Genomic DNA, 15,608 nt, shown 5'->3' with positions numbered 1-15,608 from the left:
TTTATCAAGTTAATTTCAGTGGGACAAAATCATGTTCTGTCACTAAAAATCCAAGTGTTTTGTGGTCAAAATGCTTTTGAGTTAAAAACAAATCGCAGTCTAGCTTTAGAAAGTTCACTTTGCATATCTACAGGTGAGAAAACTAGATCCGTTTTCAAGAAGGACTCTACGAGCAAAGTCCCCAACAAGGCCTCATTAAAACACAGCTGAAAGACGACATCTCCCGCTAGGAATACACACAACCTAAAGAGTATGCCCCTGTAAAACAAGGGTTTTCTGGAGGCTAAGTATATGTTCTGGTACCTTTCTCCTCTAATGCAATCATAATGTTATGGTATCCTAACTAGACTAAAGAGATGAGCCTAATAGGGCAGTGTTAATAGGCACAATGGAAAGAAGGAATAGAGGGGGAGGGAGGAGGAACGGAGAGATGAAAGCAAGTAGCTACGCACTTGCGTTAGATCACAGTAGCTTTGGCCAGGTTAATTGTAAAACGTCTGAGATAAAGCTATGCTAACCAAACCTACAGCACCACAGCAATTTCCAATGATCAACCGACTACATAACTTGTCCTGAAATATTCATGGCTGTACCATAATCCTAACTTGATCAATAATCAAGACTGTTCCTTATTAATTCAAACAAATAATAAAAATAATGATTTTAAAATGTGTGTGCTGAATGGGTGTTACAGGCTCGAGTCTCTGTCTTTATCTGAGTAAAGCAAGAAGATGATCAAATCACAAGCATTTACAACACCTAACAGATCACTTTGGCCATGAGCATGCTCTTGTTGACACTCATGAGGTCCTTCCAAACTGAAGAAACAATATATTAAGATGGAAGTGATGCAGCTCTCCCCTACCCTCCGTTTTGTGTGTGTGTGTATGTGTATGTATATGTATGTGTGTGTGTGTGTGTGTGTGTGTGTGTGTATGTGCTCGTGTGTGTGTGCGCACGCGCGATACATCTTTGAGATCTGGGGTTTAGTATTTCTATTACTGAACAATAGTCATAGTAGTGTAAACAAGATTATTTAAAAATAAGGCACAATTACAGATTGCTTTTGATTGTCTCTCATGAAAGTGCACCAGAAGAGCCATCCCAGGACATGGACTTGAGGCACATTTTGCAGAGGTATCTTTTTCGGTTGCTGGTTGTCTACAGATGGCTGAAGCAGGGGTATGGAACATGCTGTCATATTTCATTCATAACACACATGTACTGTAGCTTCAGGCAACAGATGGACAATCACTTGTTTAAACTACAAATGTGAAATACTAAGGTACAATGGCAATATTTCTAGAAATGTATATATATATATATATAAATGCCTTTCCAAGCCAAGAGGGATGGCGAGAGGCTGGGAGGTGGCATCCGTGTTTCCCTGATCTCCCTAGCAGCTGCCATAATTTTCCCGACACCCTTCAAAACTTGATAATGGAAGGATCAGGGGGCAACCAACACAGAGCTGACAGGAGAAGCCCAAACCCTATCAAATAGAAATAACACTCTTCTTCCTGACTGGTTCACATTAATAGGATTTGTAGTCACTAGGAAGATGGTTGGCAGAGTCCTGTCTCTGGTCTATCAACGCTCTATTACAGTCTCACAGAGTGTGTGTTCTCCTTCCCCTGGACCCAAATACGAAATAGCTGTCCATCATCATTCAAGTCCATACTTTTTAAAAGCCCACCATAGACATATTTGCAGACATTTTTGTAGAAAACAATTAGTGTTTTCAAGTGCATTTCATTAATCAGCATATAACCCATGTAGTAATTGTGATCAGAGAGGTCATTTCAACAGGGACCGCCACGCGCTAGTGACAGGAAAAAGCCCACGTCTTTGAGCTGCAGAGACGGCAATGTTTCAGGAATGCTGAGGCCTTGAGCTACGACTTGTGATGATGTCTCTGTGAGTTTTAAAGGCCATTTTGTTTGCCCAGCTCCATATTGAGCCAGTCTGAAATGGGAACCCCAACAGCTACAAAGCCTTATTCTGGATGGGAGGCTTAGCTATGGTAGAGGGCTGGTCTGTTTCATGAAAGGCTCAGAGATCCATCCCCACAACTATCAAAACAGAAAGAGAATCTTACTTTGAAATGTTCTCTGCAGAGCTCGTGACGGTGGGTTTTTTCCTTATCTATGTATTGCATTTGATACAGAATAACCAAGTGTTTGTGCTCTTGATATTTAAACAATTCAGATAGAATTTGACAAGTTTTCTATTACAGACATTATATTTTCTATTTATGTATTTAAATGATAGTGAGGCAATATATCAAAAGACAATGTGTATAATAATTAAAGTAATATGATCCTTATATCTCTACAGTAGGCAAAACTTTGAATAGCTAAAAGAGTAAAGAACAGAGTGACTGGGTATTATTTAAATCAAATTTGTAGTAGGCAAAAACAAAAAGGCAATGTAAATCATATATTAAAGAAATTGCAGAATAAAGTGGTAGGATCCTTTATACGTATTAGATCTTGTGAAAGAAAAACATCTAATTCTAAATATTTCTGTATATGTGTATGTGCACATTCGTTATTATAAAAGGATAAGTCTATATTAAAAAGAAATTCACTTTAAAAATCTTTGGTAAAGATACTCTGAGGTTACTTGATGAGAACGCGCGGAGAGGCTGTAAGCAGGATGAGCTCTGCCCAGAAAACCTCAGGGAAGAAGCTGTGGCCGGCAGCATTTTCCTGTAACTCTCGCATGTAAACATCCGGTTACAGAAGGAGTTAAAGGTAACAAACAACTAGGATGTGATTGCTCTATAGTATAAATATTACATAAATTCTTCCTCTGTTGTCTAAATTTATAGCAATATTACTACATTTCTAGACACAATTCCTGCCCTCATTAAACTGGACTCTACTTTTGGCGTAAAGACAATTTCCTGAACCATTTTATGGTGGACATTCTAGTGAGCTCAAGCCGACTGTACTGCCATCTCGGCTGTCTGACAGGCAGTGTTCTCTGAGGTCACTGGCACAGCCCAGCCTTTGATTTGGAAGACAGGAATTCAGGGATAGAGCCACCACCATATCCTGAAATCCACAAGCTGCCCTCCGTGACTCTCGCGAGAAGAGAAGCAAGGTAGGAGCAGGCAGTAGAGGAAGCCCCTGCAATTCATAGCTCTGGGGATGCACACTGCTTAGCGAGGAAAGCAAATAAGCCACAGATTGACCCAGACGAGCTGGGTGACAAAGGCTTAGGGGTTTCTTTTAATCACTTTTATGATGACTTCTATTCAAGTAAAATAAACTTTATGGAATTCCTGAGGCATGGCTTTGCAATTTTAAACATGCACAAGTAATTAAAAAAAATTTTGCTCTAAATGTTAAAATTAAAACTGTCAGACTAGAAGATCATCATGTCATAAAGATTTAAAAAAAAAAAAAAAAAAGAAAAGTAACAGAAGGGCTGAGAACGCAGGAGCGGCAGGGTGCTTGTCAAGTGCGTGAGACCCAAGTTCAACTCCCAGCACCGTCTAAGAGAGATAAAAAGGTATTTGTGGGACTTAAGGTGACTATATTTCTAGGACTGGGTGTTACCTACAGAGGGATTCATTATATTATTATTTATACCCTTCTGTATAAAGTATTCCATAATTTAAAAGTATATATTTGTAGAAGATTTAAAGAGAGGTTTGGGAAATCTCATCCCAAGATACTGAGCAGTGAGTTCACCAAATGGCCAGCCGTGACTGCTAAGCGAGGCCTCTCCTCTCGACAAAGCCGACTGGCTCCAGTTGGCATGCAAGCGTTTCACTGGCTAATAAGAGTTCGCAGAAAGATTCTCGGCAGCCATTCTGCATATTTTTAGCTCAGAAAGACAATTTTGTTTTCAGTGATTGTCTTTGAAAGTGTGGTGTAAATGTCACACTGAAGATAGGAAAATGTCTCCTGCAATATGTACTTGAGTTGCAGAAGGATTATAAGAATAATAAGACTCTGGTTTCACAATCTTTTCCCAGCTTTTCTTTCTTTTTTAAAGAAGACGGAACATGGTTACATAACTTCATTTTATGTGTCCCAATTTGCAATTTTCAGGGAAAAAAACAGATTTGGGTCATTATAAAATGAAGAAAGATAAGATTTTGATTCCTTTTTAATACATATCCTCTGTAGATAGATGTTAACTGTAGTAACCACGTTTGTGTATTAGGAGAAAATTCACGGTACTTCTAAGATGAAGTGTTGGAGAGAATTGGAAATGTACCAAAAGCAAGTCTGCCTTATGTGCAGATAGGGTGGCGAGGAAAATCTCAAGGTGGAACTGTTGAAATATACTGGGCTTTTCAAATACAAACAGCAATTGTTTGGCTAGCATTTCCCACGTGGGTTCTTTAGCTCCGTAGTGAAATCTGGTTCTTTTTCCACTTTTTAGCTATTGGCCAATAAATGTTTTCAAATGAGCCTTGACCACTGGGCACTACAGATTACGAATTTGGATAACTGCAAACTGAATTTGGGCTCCTGTTAATTTATGTATCTTTTTCACATAAATTCTTTATAGCCCAGCGGAAAAAATGTACAACCACCTCCCCGCTTTATGTTTACCAGGAGTTGCGAGCGGTGTAGCACAATGAGAGAATTCACCTTTGCCATACCTGGTGACAGGATGGCTAACTTCTGTAGCCACAGCCGGAGGGAAAGGTGACAGGACAGATGGGACATCAAGCTAACAGCACCTGCAGGCTGGCACATTCACCCAGGGAAAATCACGTGACAGCAAATACCACACTCAACATCTATTCAACCAGCTGAAAAGTGAGACAAGCACGGGGATTAAAAGTTCCAGGAATGCAGAAGTGAATGGGACGGGGGCATAATCTGTGCAAAAATGTGGAAGTCCTCGCAACAAAGGCTCACGAAGGCCCTACATGATTCAATGTGAAATGTGTATTCGGTAGGAACTTCAACAAATCCCATCATGTATGTGCTTCTAAAGGAAAGGTTAACAGCAGGTGAAGAACAGAGACCATCCCAGGGGTTGAGAACTTTGCCTCTATTTTTCTATTTCTTCTCTTATCTTTTTCTCATGTTTCACTCTTCTCGGGGCCGCACGCACGCGCAGCAGCTGGGCGGGCGGCTGACTCTACAGGTCGGTGCTTGCCTTGGCGGTCAACACCCTGATGCGGGCTGAGTTGCAGGTCTTGCAGAGGATGTGTCCGTCCAAGGGGTAGCAGCCTTGGTTGTCTCCTTCAGACAGAAGGCCACCACAATCCTAGGGAAACAAAGACAGAAGGGATGGAAGTGATACTGGGAAGCTCGGGCACAAACCCGGCCTCCCGAGCTGCCTTTACAGACAGAAGGCCACCACAATCCTAGGGAAACAAAGACAGAAGGGATGGAAGTGATACTGGGAAGCTCGGGCACAAACCCGGCCTCCCGAGCTGCCATTACAGAAGCACAAACCCTGCTTCTGTAATGCGCCCACTGCACCCCACCCTTAGTACATGGCATAGCAGACCATGGATGAAAGTGAATTGGAGGTTAATAACGTAAGTGCAAATGGTAGCCAGGAGTGGTGGGGCACACCTTTGATCCCAGCACTGGGGAAGAAGAGGCAGGTGGGCCTCTGTGAGTTTGAGGCCAGCCTAGTCTACATAACATATTCTAGGCCAGCAAGGACTACAGAGACTCTGTCTCAAACCAGAACAAACAAATCCAAATAGCCTAAAATGACTCTTTTAGTCACTGAATATAAAAACATAGTACAAGTAGGAAAGAGCTTACAGTTCTCAGCACTCAGGGCTTAATTTGCTTTCCTAAACAACAGTAAGGAAAAATAAAGTACGGTCCCTAATGCACACTACCCTTTGCCCTTAATTTTAGTATCTCGTTGAAAGAATGGACAGGTGTAAGAATGGAAGTTTATGGCTATTTAAGTCAAAGAAAAGTGATTTCTGTCATGTATCAAGGCTACCAATGGCTTCTGCATATTTCCTGCAATTGTAGCAAGAACACAAAATTGCAAGGGCTAAGAGGACTAATAGTACATCATACTTTCCAAAAGGGACAGCACATGAGAGAGGGACATACATTACAATGGGAGACAAGTTCTCCAGGGGCCGCTGTTAGGTTTGTGACTGTCTGTACAGGCTGGGCACAAGACTGAATGCCACTTTGAAAATAATTAAGGCAGTTTCTACCTTACCAAGCTTTTGGGATGGTCAAAGCAGGTAATGGATATGGATGCACCCTGTAAAAAATGCAGAGTTGCATAGGTGTAAAGCATTGCATTAGTGTTGGTATTGGTGAAGGTCCGTTCTGTAAAGCATTGGGTAGCACTGAATGCCAGCCCTTGCCTTTAGAAGAAATGGGAGTTTGCTTGGAGAATAAACAGAGCCATATTTAGCATTGTGTGTGCTGCCCACTTTAAGAAAAGTTGTCACATGGCTGCAAAGCTCCCCTCTGCTCTCTAAGAGTAGCAAGGGGATGAATGAAGCCATGTCTACAGCTGACAAATACTAGACTCTTGGTATAAACAGGGCTGACCCAAAGTACGACAGCTGACACAACTATGATCCATAGGAAGTTTGGCTTTGCCAAAAAGAACCAGTGGTATATTGTACTTCGAGATGTCTTCAGGCACTGAGTAATGGAACTAAACAAAAAATTATTTCAAATCACGAAAACATCATTCATAGATGTTTTAAAACTGTGTGTGCGCGCGCGCGTGCGTGCTTGCGTGCGTGCACGCACGCGTGCTTGCGTGAGTGTGTGCACGCACAAGGGTCAGAAGTTGACATCTGGTGTCTTCCCCTGTCATTCTCCTTGTTACTGTTAAAGATGGAGTCTCCCAGTGAATCTAGGGCTCACTTTAAGTCAGCTAGATGAGTGGCCAGTGAGCTCTAAGGATGTGTAACAGCCCAGCAGACCCTCCTCTTTCTCCTTCCCCAAATGCTGGCGTTACTGCGCATGCCACGGCGCCTGCTTTTCACGTGGGTGCCTGGGATCCAAAGGCAGATCTCTGCACTTGTGGGACGAGTCCTTTACTGATGGAGCTGTTTTCCCTGCCCAATTTCAAGCCTTTAAGGAGTTGTCATCTACAGTCATTTGGACCCTGTAAGCGGTCCAAAGTTGACCACAGGACTGGAAACAGCACCCCAAGGAGCTACACAGAAAAAAGTCAGAAGGGAGAGTGAAATGGTCTGCCTGGTGTTTCTCAGGGTAGCAGGCCGGACAAGAACAGTGGCTTGCCATCTTCCAGTTCAGTGCTCCCCCCATTTTATGGTTTTGTTTCTGAAAGTTGCTCAGCACTTAAATCTAATTTGTACAGCGCAGTGTATGCAAAAAACACAAGTCAAAGCCCGTGGGCATGCAATGGAGTATGGGAGGAACTTCGGCGGAGGTGGTACTTCTTGGCACCCTCGTATCTCCTGTAAAATGACCTCTAAAGGGTCTCCACACTCTTGTGGCCTCATATGGGGTCACTGGAGAGATGAAGGCCGAACACCGATGTCCTCTTTTCTTCCCTGGTCATAGACCTCACACAAAGGCCGTTCGTTTGTTACTGTATTTCTTCATGTTAACCTTGGAGAGGGGCACATAACCTGAGCTTTACGGATGAACAAAGCACAGTGCAAAAACAGATGGTCAGTTATAGGCAAGGCAGTGGATGGAGTGGACAAATTCTCTGGGGCTCTCAGAGCCTTGCCAGCCTACAGCCTCGGGCATCCTTCAGTGAGACTATGTGGACAAGGGAATGAGAAAGCCTGCGTCCCACACAGACCGGAGAAGGGGATGAAAAGTGCTGTATCCACAAGAGCTTGTAGACAAAGAAAACTGTTTGGAAGGAGGGGCCTGGGTAGCTCATAGAAGAAGGGAAAATACTTTAAAAACCATTGTCTCCGCCCTTTGCTGTATTAATGGCTGAATGTCCCTCACAGTGTCAACTAAGTTCCTCTTCTCACTTCTAGGCTGGTTATGCCTTATATATTCTCACAGCCTGACCCTGACCCTGACTTCTCTACAGCTCTTAGCAGGTGTAACCTCCTGAGTGATACCTGGAAGCTAACTACTAAATAAACAAACCTCTCTAACTCTGAATGAGAAGTTCCTGCATCTCTGAAATGAATGAATTCTTGTCCTTCTCATCGGAAGATAATGGCCTCTCTGCCCAAAGAAGCAGTTGACCAAATCATAAGTTAAAGATTCATCATGATCATGATCATGACCATCATCACCATCATTACCATCATCATCGCTTTTCCTCCAGCTTAATAGTTTACACTGTCCTGGGACATATAGTTCTGTGTTTTGGTCTCATAGCTGCATCTGGAGGAGTAAGAACTCGAAGCGTTTGTACAGAGAGAGGGATGGTTCAGAGTGGGGTAAGTTGTGTGATGGCACTGCCTTAGCAGCCTGTGTCAGAGCTGAAGCCTGTCTGATCAGGCCAAGGCCTTCGCTAGGCACCAAGGTCTCCAGGTTGCACGACTGCTCTGACTCGGGGATGCCACAGACCTCACAGCGGTAGCAGTGCACGTGGAAATCACGGTCCAGAGCCACGATGCGGACGGTCTCCTCCTGGCCCGGGGCAGGCATGATAGGCTCCTTGCACACAGAACAGCGTGGGGCAAATTTCCTGAAAACAGACAGAATTCTGGTGAGATGTCACATGCACATGCGGATGGGGAGGGGACACAGCAGGGGAGGGAAGGTGTAAAGCCACAGGTTGACACCCGGTCTTCACTTCCTGTGTGGCCTTGACCTAAAGAGAGCGAGACAGTAGAGACATTGACAGATGGTGCACACTACGTGTCTGCCAGAGAAAAGGGTGTGGACTGCTCTGTACAGAGAACCAGGGAAGAGGGTGTGGACTGCTCTGTACAGAGAACCTTCAGGAACTCTTTAGCAGGCAGCATGGATAAGCAGCAATCCTGTGCACAGAACCATGCTAGGCATGACCTAGATGAACACAGGAAACAAGGTCCTGCCTGAACATGGATGGACACAGGTCCTGACAGGCTCTGCCTTGCTTCTAGATGTGAGTGTGCCGTCCTGGTGCCCTAAACAAATCCCCAAATTTGGAATCTCTACAGCTGTTTTCTTTAAAATGTGTCTGCACTCCTAGACCACCAAAAGCCTCACACACACAGGTTTTACTTAGTGGTTTACTATGTATTTGCTGAAGAACTTGCAATGGTAAAGTGCACATTACTTCCAATTTGTTTGTATAAGGGATTTTAGCATGATCAAAGTCTATATAAACACACATGTATGCACACATGTAAGGTTTTGAAGCTATTGGTAAAGAACTTTCACATATTTCTTCATTTATTGTCATTTGCTAACAACTTTTTGTCTTAGCAGATTAGCAGGCTCAAAAATGGGCTATGAATCCATCTGTATTTCCTAGAATTTAAGGATAACATTTGTGAAGGTGTGGAATGAGACACAATTTGGAATGGACACAGATAAGAACTGAAAAACTGGTTAAAGGACACACAGAACCAGCCCGCCTGAAATCCTAGTACTGGAGAGGCTGAGGCAGGAGGATCATTCTTAAGTTCCAATCTAGCCTGGGCTACCGAGTGAGCTCCTATTTCAAAACGCTAAAATCAGATGACAAAGGGATATACAGAGAGATATTGAGCAAGCTACTAAAGTCTTTCATGGAAATGGTTTTAAGATTAATGATGTTAAAATTTATCTACTTGTAGTAAGACTTAAAAGGAAATAATGATAGTCATCTAATCCTCTGCCAAGCACTTCATGGTTGTCAAAGCATTTTTACATACATTATACTCTGTATGTACATTTTAATTTTCCTGGCGGCACCCAAAAGGCATCTGTATGGCTGTAATCTAAATAAATATGAATTAAGTAGCAGATCGATTGATTGCTGTGAAAGAAAAATTAAGAGGATCATGGTACAACTGCAGTAGTAATCAGGGTTGTTATAATTGATATTTTATGCAAGAAGTTTATATTCAGTGGCAAAAATTGCTTTGGATTACCTGATTATTTTTGAATCTGGGTTATCAGTAGTAAAAGACACAGACTCCTGATGTCAACTGCAGAACTTCCTTTCCTCAGGTGCGAGGTCACTGGGAGGGCAGAGGTAGCCGCAGCTTCCTCGTTTTCCCAGGCTGATGTATTCCTCTAGGACACGACTTCTTTTCTTTTTTGACTTTATTTAGTAGTAATTACTTCTACATCTTTGGTGACCACTATATTGGTTCATACAGAGGAATTTGAGCGACACCTAATGCCACGAACCACCTGCTCTATTTTTCTATGAGAAAGGCATTATTAGATCTGATGTCTGGCCTCACGGTCCTTCTCTAGACAGTCTGTAGCATGTTCTCACTAACCAATCACCCTTCCTTAGCAAAGCTGAGAGGCAAGAGCTGCTGTCACGATCTGAGGCAGAGTTTTCCAATGCTTAGCTCGCCAAGTGGATGATAATAATAATAAATAGGGTGAAAACAGTTTTGATGGTTACTGTTTATTAAGTGCCTGTTACATGCCAAGTTCTGTTAGACACTGTACACATTATTTTCTGCTGATAGTCATGTTATTAGGAAGCGTTTTTTTTAATCATTTTTGTTCATCAGTCAAGGGAGCCATGAACCTAGTCATTTCACATCCAACATATTTTTGGCAATTAACAAATGAATACCAAATTAAACAACCAAATGGATCAATGCTATGGTTTGGATATGAAATCGTCCCTTCGGGCTCATATACTCGGCGCTGAGCTGTCAACGGATGAACCGCTGGGAGGTGACTGGATCGTGCCAGCTTTGACTTCAATGGATTCATCCATCCTTAGAGTCCTAGCGCACTGGTACTATCAGGAGGTGATGTAGGAGGTGAGCTAGTTAGAGGAGGCAGGTCACGACAGCATACCTGTCAAGGGCACATCTTGTCCCTGGCAGCCATGAGGTGAAAAGCTGTTCAATCATGCCTCTTCTCCATGATGTGCTGACTCGCCACAGGTCCGGAAACCGAGGACCAGCTTACTCTGGACTAACAATTCTGAAAACCATGTGTCCAAACAGACGTTCCCTACTCAGGTATTTGTCAGAGGGACAGGAAGCCTGACTAATACCACAGATGACACCCCTGCCAGGAAAGCACAGATCACTGTGTATGCCTCACACACTAAAAAGAGCAGTGTAAGCCCACTCTCCCTGGCACAGGAAACATGGATCCAAAAGATTCCAGCACAGCCCTGAGAAGGAATTCTCCATGCCTCTGTATTTGTTCTAAACCTTATAGTCTATCTTCTTGAAAAAAAATTATCTACGTTGGTTGCTGTAAAAATTTATTCACATGTATAGTTCATCACAAAACCAGGAGACACTGTAATAGACTTAGCAAAATTACTCAAATATAGAGGTGGCATGAATTCATAACTGGGAATAGGGAGTGGTAAAATCAAAGAAGTCCTACTAAAATAGTAAGTTTAGCCTTTAAAGACAGCCAGGCTGGTAAAATGAGGAGGGAGTGTGTGTGTGTGTGTGTGTGTGTGTGTGTGTGTGTGTGTGTGTGTGTGTGTGTGTGTATCCATGTGTGTGTGTGTGTGTATCTGTATGTGTGTGTGTGTATCTGTATGTGTGTGTGTGTGTGTGTATCTGTATGTGTGTGTGTGTGTGTGTGTATCCGTGTGTGTGTGTGTGTGTGTGTGTGTATCCGTGTGTGTGTGTGTGTGTGTGTGTGTGTGTGTGTGTGTGTATCCATGTGTGTGTGTGTATGTATGTGTGCCCACTGCCACCTCCCACATACTTGTGTACAGGACCTAAAATAGTCCCCCTACAAGGGAGTTCTCAATAGTTACTGGCAACCATGCCTGTGAAAGAGTTCAATTCCCAGTGGGCCGTAGGACATAAGTCAACCTTAACCAAAGGTATTTATATGGAAATGGCCCATTCGCTAAACCTCAAGATTCTGCCCTTCATATGACAAGTTCTGAGATGCCATTTTAGAGGCTTTGCCAATAGCCAATCCTCTATCAACAATCTGCCTGTTTCTCACTTGGCACAGGTCCAGTTCTGCTTGAGTGAGGCCTGCCTGGATCACAGAGTCAAATGATCAGTTCTGAAGAAGACAGGGCCGCTTTCCTCGTGCCGACCTCCTGGTGAGGCCCCTTCTGCCCTGCATCCCCCCCCACCCTGTTAATGCTGGCATATTCTGCCTCCTTCCCACAAGTCCAGCACTGACAACTACCTCCATCCAGCTTCCTGTGTCCAGTGTCTCCTCCAGCGACAGGCACATAGAAGTTTGTGAATGTGAGAATTAACCTAAAACGTGTTTCCTAACAGCCCACAATGGAGACCCATTCAGAAGAGCCAAAAAGAAGCTTTCCCAAAGCAGAGAAGCAGGTCTGCCCCTTTACTGGTCTCTCAGGCTGTGCAGTACACACCGCATGTTTGAAGGCTAGCACCCCATGATGGAGGACTAGCCACTCTGTATTCTAGTACTTTTAAAGCTAAGTAATAAGAGCTCTGGAAAATGTTCTTTTATTGTCCTCCCATAGAAGGGCAGTATCCGAAAGCCACCCCCCCCCTGCCCCACATCTGCCAACATTAATTCTTTTTTTTTTTTTTTTTTTTTTTTTTTTGGTTTTTCGAGACAGGGTTTCTCTGCGTAGTTTTGCGCCTTTCCTGGAGCTCACTTGGTAGCCCAGGCTGGCCTCGAACTCACAGAGATCCGCCTGACTCTGCCTCCCGAGTGCTGGGATTAGAGGCGTGCGCCACCACCGCCCGGCATCCAACATTAATTCTTAAAAAATAATTTCTTTTTCACGTGCATTGAAAGAGAGGGAGGCTGGGCCTTGAGACCTGCTTCTCCCTCCCCGCTTTCAGTTGCTCAGGGCTGCTTTTTTAGAGTGTTCAGACCCACACCCTTATGTCACTTGCCACGAGTCTCTAATTATGCTCCCCACCACTAGAAACGAGAGATAAGCGGCAGGGACACAGACCCACATTTGTCAGAACTGATTTCCCCTTTTAATTGAGGGGTGTAATCGCTCAGGCTTTCCCAGCAACACAAATGTGTGTGCCCTGCTTCCATCTACCTGTCTTTCTTGGATCGTGAAAGTCTCAAAGAGGAGAGACACAGTGACAGGAAAACACTCCCCGTTGGTATCTTTTCACTTCCCTTAAATAGATGCAGGGTTTTTTTTTTTTCATGTGTAATTACAAGCTAAAAATAGCAATAATGTGAAGTACAATTTATGCTTTGACTGCCCTTTAAAAAGCAGCCTTTTCTTGTCTAACTCAGGTTGAAAATTTCTGCTTCTGGGTTGTTTTTTTTTTTTCTTTTTTCTCTAATTCATTCAGCCTCACGACTTTGGGTGAGGTTTTTTTTTTTTTTTTGCTTTCGCTGCTCCTTGGGAGAGTGGTCAGGACATTCATTTTAAAAATATGAGTCTCAGGTCCCCAAGCTGCTTGTGGAAAGTACCTCCTGGATGTTGACCATCAGTCGCGGTGAATGAAACCCACAGCCCGTCCTGAGCCTCAGAGCGTAGCCCCAAAGCGGTCAGCAACGTGCTTCATCTTTTGGGAGCCTTACAAACCACTCTTAGAGTGACTGCCCAGCGAACGGAAGCAAGGAAGCCGCCTGCCTCGCATTAGCAAGTCATACCTGCAGCTTCCCACACCGACCTTGATAAACATGTGCGCTGAGGCGAGGAAGCAGTTAGCCAACGAACGAGCACAGCTCAGAGAAACACAGAACTGTCGTTTTTCTCAACACCTCCTATACTGGAGGGAAGAGGGACCGTAAAAGCGGAGACGTGAAGAAGGGAAGCCATGTTTGCAGGCCTACCTGTGGGTTAGTCGACGTGATCCTGAGAATTTTTCTTTCTGACCCTTCTCAAAAGGCTGCACCGTACTGCACTAATCAATGTCATGAGGAAGCGTAGTGAGGTGCCCCAGAGCTTGGTGGGGGAGGAGGCTGAGAGAGGACACGGGGGTGTTGGCTAGGGCACGGGGCTGTCTCTCACACTGGAAATGGGTGCCAGAACTGCTCTATGCATCTGCCTACGAGCACCTCCTACCCCTACAGTAACAGGGGTGCAGAGACTGTCTCAGTTAGGAGACCATTAGGTCAAGTGTTGGTCAGATAACCAAACTGAAGAACTGGGAGAAGTACAACTTGCTAAATGCCTCTTCCCTATGCACAGCTGCACAGGGATATCACGGTCAACTGCAGACAAGCTCTGAATCGAGGCTAAGCTGGATAACAACAGGGACCCCCAGCAATGTCAATCAATCCCTGCACTGGAGATAACTCTCAGGATAGATCCCTAGACCCTGGCGGGTGTCGCTCAGCAAGAAGCGTGGGGCAGGCGAGGCGAGCAGAGTGCAAGAGGTCTGGCTGGCAGGTTGGAGGCGAGAATGGCTGCTTACTTGTGGAAGTCCTCGATGCAGTGGATGAGGCCACAGGCGTCCACGGTAAACGGGATGCCATCCAGGCTGCGGTGGCACATCACGCAGGTGAAGCAGTGGGGGTGGTAGGCCTTCCCGGTGGCCCGGAGGATCCGCTCCATGATGGGCTTGTGGCACACGTTGCACTGCTCCAGAGTATTCTGAGGAGAGAAAGGCAACTGGTCAGCAGGGCACCGCGGCTCCAGGGTGTGTCCCAACCCTCCAGGGAAGGCGGCTGGCACCATCGGAGTGGGAACGATGCACACAGACAGGTCGGAAGCAGTAGGCAGCAAACCCATGCTTATTATTATTATTATTATTATTATTATTATTATTATTCTGACTTTTCAAGATGGGTTTTCTTTGTGAAACAGTCCTAGCTATCCTGGCACTTACTCTGTAGACCAGGCTGGCCTTGAACTCACAGACATCCACCTGCCTCTGCCTCCCAAGTACCAGGACTACAGGTGTGCGCCACCCATCCCTGGCTTCTAAGGAAAGTCTTTTTTTGAATGTGCACTGATGTTTGCCATGGGTGTCGGGTCCCCTGAAACTGGAGTTACAGACAGCTGTGAGCTGCCATGTGGGTGCTGGGAATTGAACCAGGGTCCTCTGGAAGAGCAGTCAGTGCTCTTACCTGCTGAGCCATCTCTCCAGCCCTAAACCCATGTGTTACAATACCCACTGTCTGCCTTCTATGGCATTCCTTTCTACTTCACCAAGAGTAAGGACACATTTTTCTTTTTTTTTTTTTCTTTTTTTCTTTTTCTTGGTTTTTTCAGACAGGGTTTCTCTGTGTAGTTTTGGTGCCTGTCCTGGATCCCCCTCTGTAGACCAGGCTGAGCCTCAAACTCACAGAGATCCACCTGGCTCTGCCTCCGAGTGCTGGGATTAAAGGCATGCGCCACCATCGCCCGGCTCACAATAAAGGCTCAGATAGTAAGGACCTGTGGTACTAACCACTCAGTTTACCCACATAGAGCAAAGACTGCCTCTGAGTGCACACAAGCAAAGGGCCTGTAGTTCAGTAAAGTTTTATTTATAAAAATAGGTGGTAGGCTGGATATGTTCCCTGAGTTACTTCTCCCAGGTTCTGTACTTAGAACACTGCTATACTATTACAAGTAAAACTTGATTCAACATTAAAGACCTAGTAGGGTTGCTGAGGCCCCTAACATTTTATCTATGTTATGACTGCAACAAGTGTACA

General features: G+C 44.4%; 1 protein-coding gene across 24 annotated transcripts in view; it reads right to left on the bottom strand.

Moving 5' to 3' along the window:
- Window positions 1-4,898: 4,898 nt before the first annotated feature.
- The window catches only part of Lpp (LIM domain containing preferred translocation partner in lipoma), a 602,788-nt gene continuing 592,078 nt past the window's right edge, over window positions 4,899-15,608 (bottom strand). For all 24 annotated transcript variants that reach the window (XM_042259107.2, XM_076548645.1, XM_076548644.1 and 21 more), the window contains 3 exons: window positions 14,381-14,559; window positions 8,484-8,604; window positions 4,899-5,241 (listed from right to left, as the gene is read on the bottom strand). In XM_042259107.2, coding sequence (XP_042115041.1) covers window positions 5,113-5,241; window positions 8,484-8,604; window positions 14,381-14,559 — 429 coding nt within the window. In that variant the 3' untranslated portion in view covers window positions 4,899-5,112. The remainder of the gene's footprint in view (window positions 5,242-8,483; window positions 8,605-14,380; window positions 14,560-15,608) is intronic.

The sequence above is a fragment of the Peromyscus maniculatus genome, chromosome 12 (assembly GCF_049852395.1).
Source record: "Peromyscus maniculatus bairdii isolate BWxNUB_F1_BW_parent chromosome 12, HU_Pman_BW_mat_3.1, whole genome shotgun sequence".
Taxonomy (NCBI): domain Eukaryota; kingdom Metazoa; phylum Chordata; class Mammalia; order Rodentia; family Cricetidae; genus Peromyscus; species Peromyscus maniculatus.
Note: the sequence above shows the minus strand (reverse complement) of the source record. Positions and strands in the feature narration are given on the sequence as shown.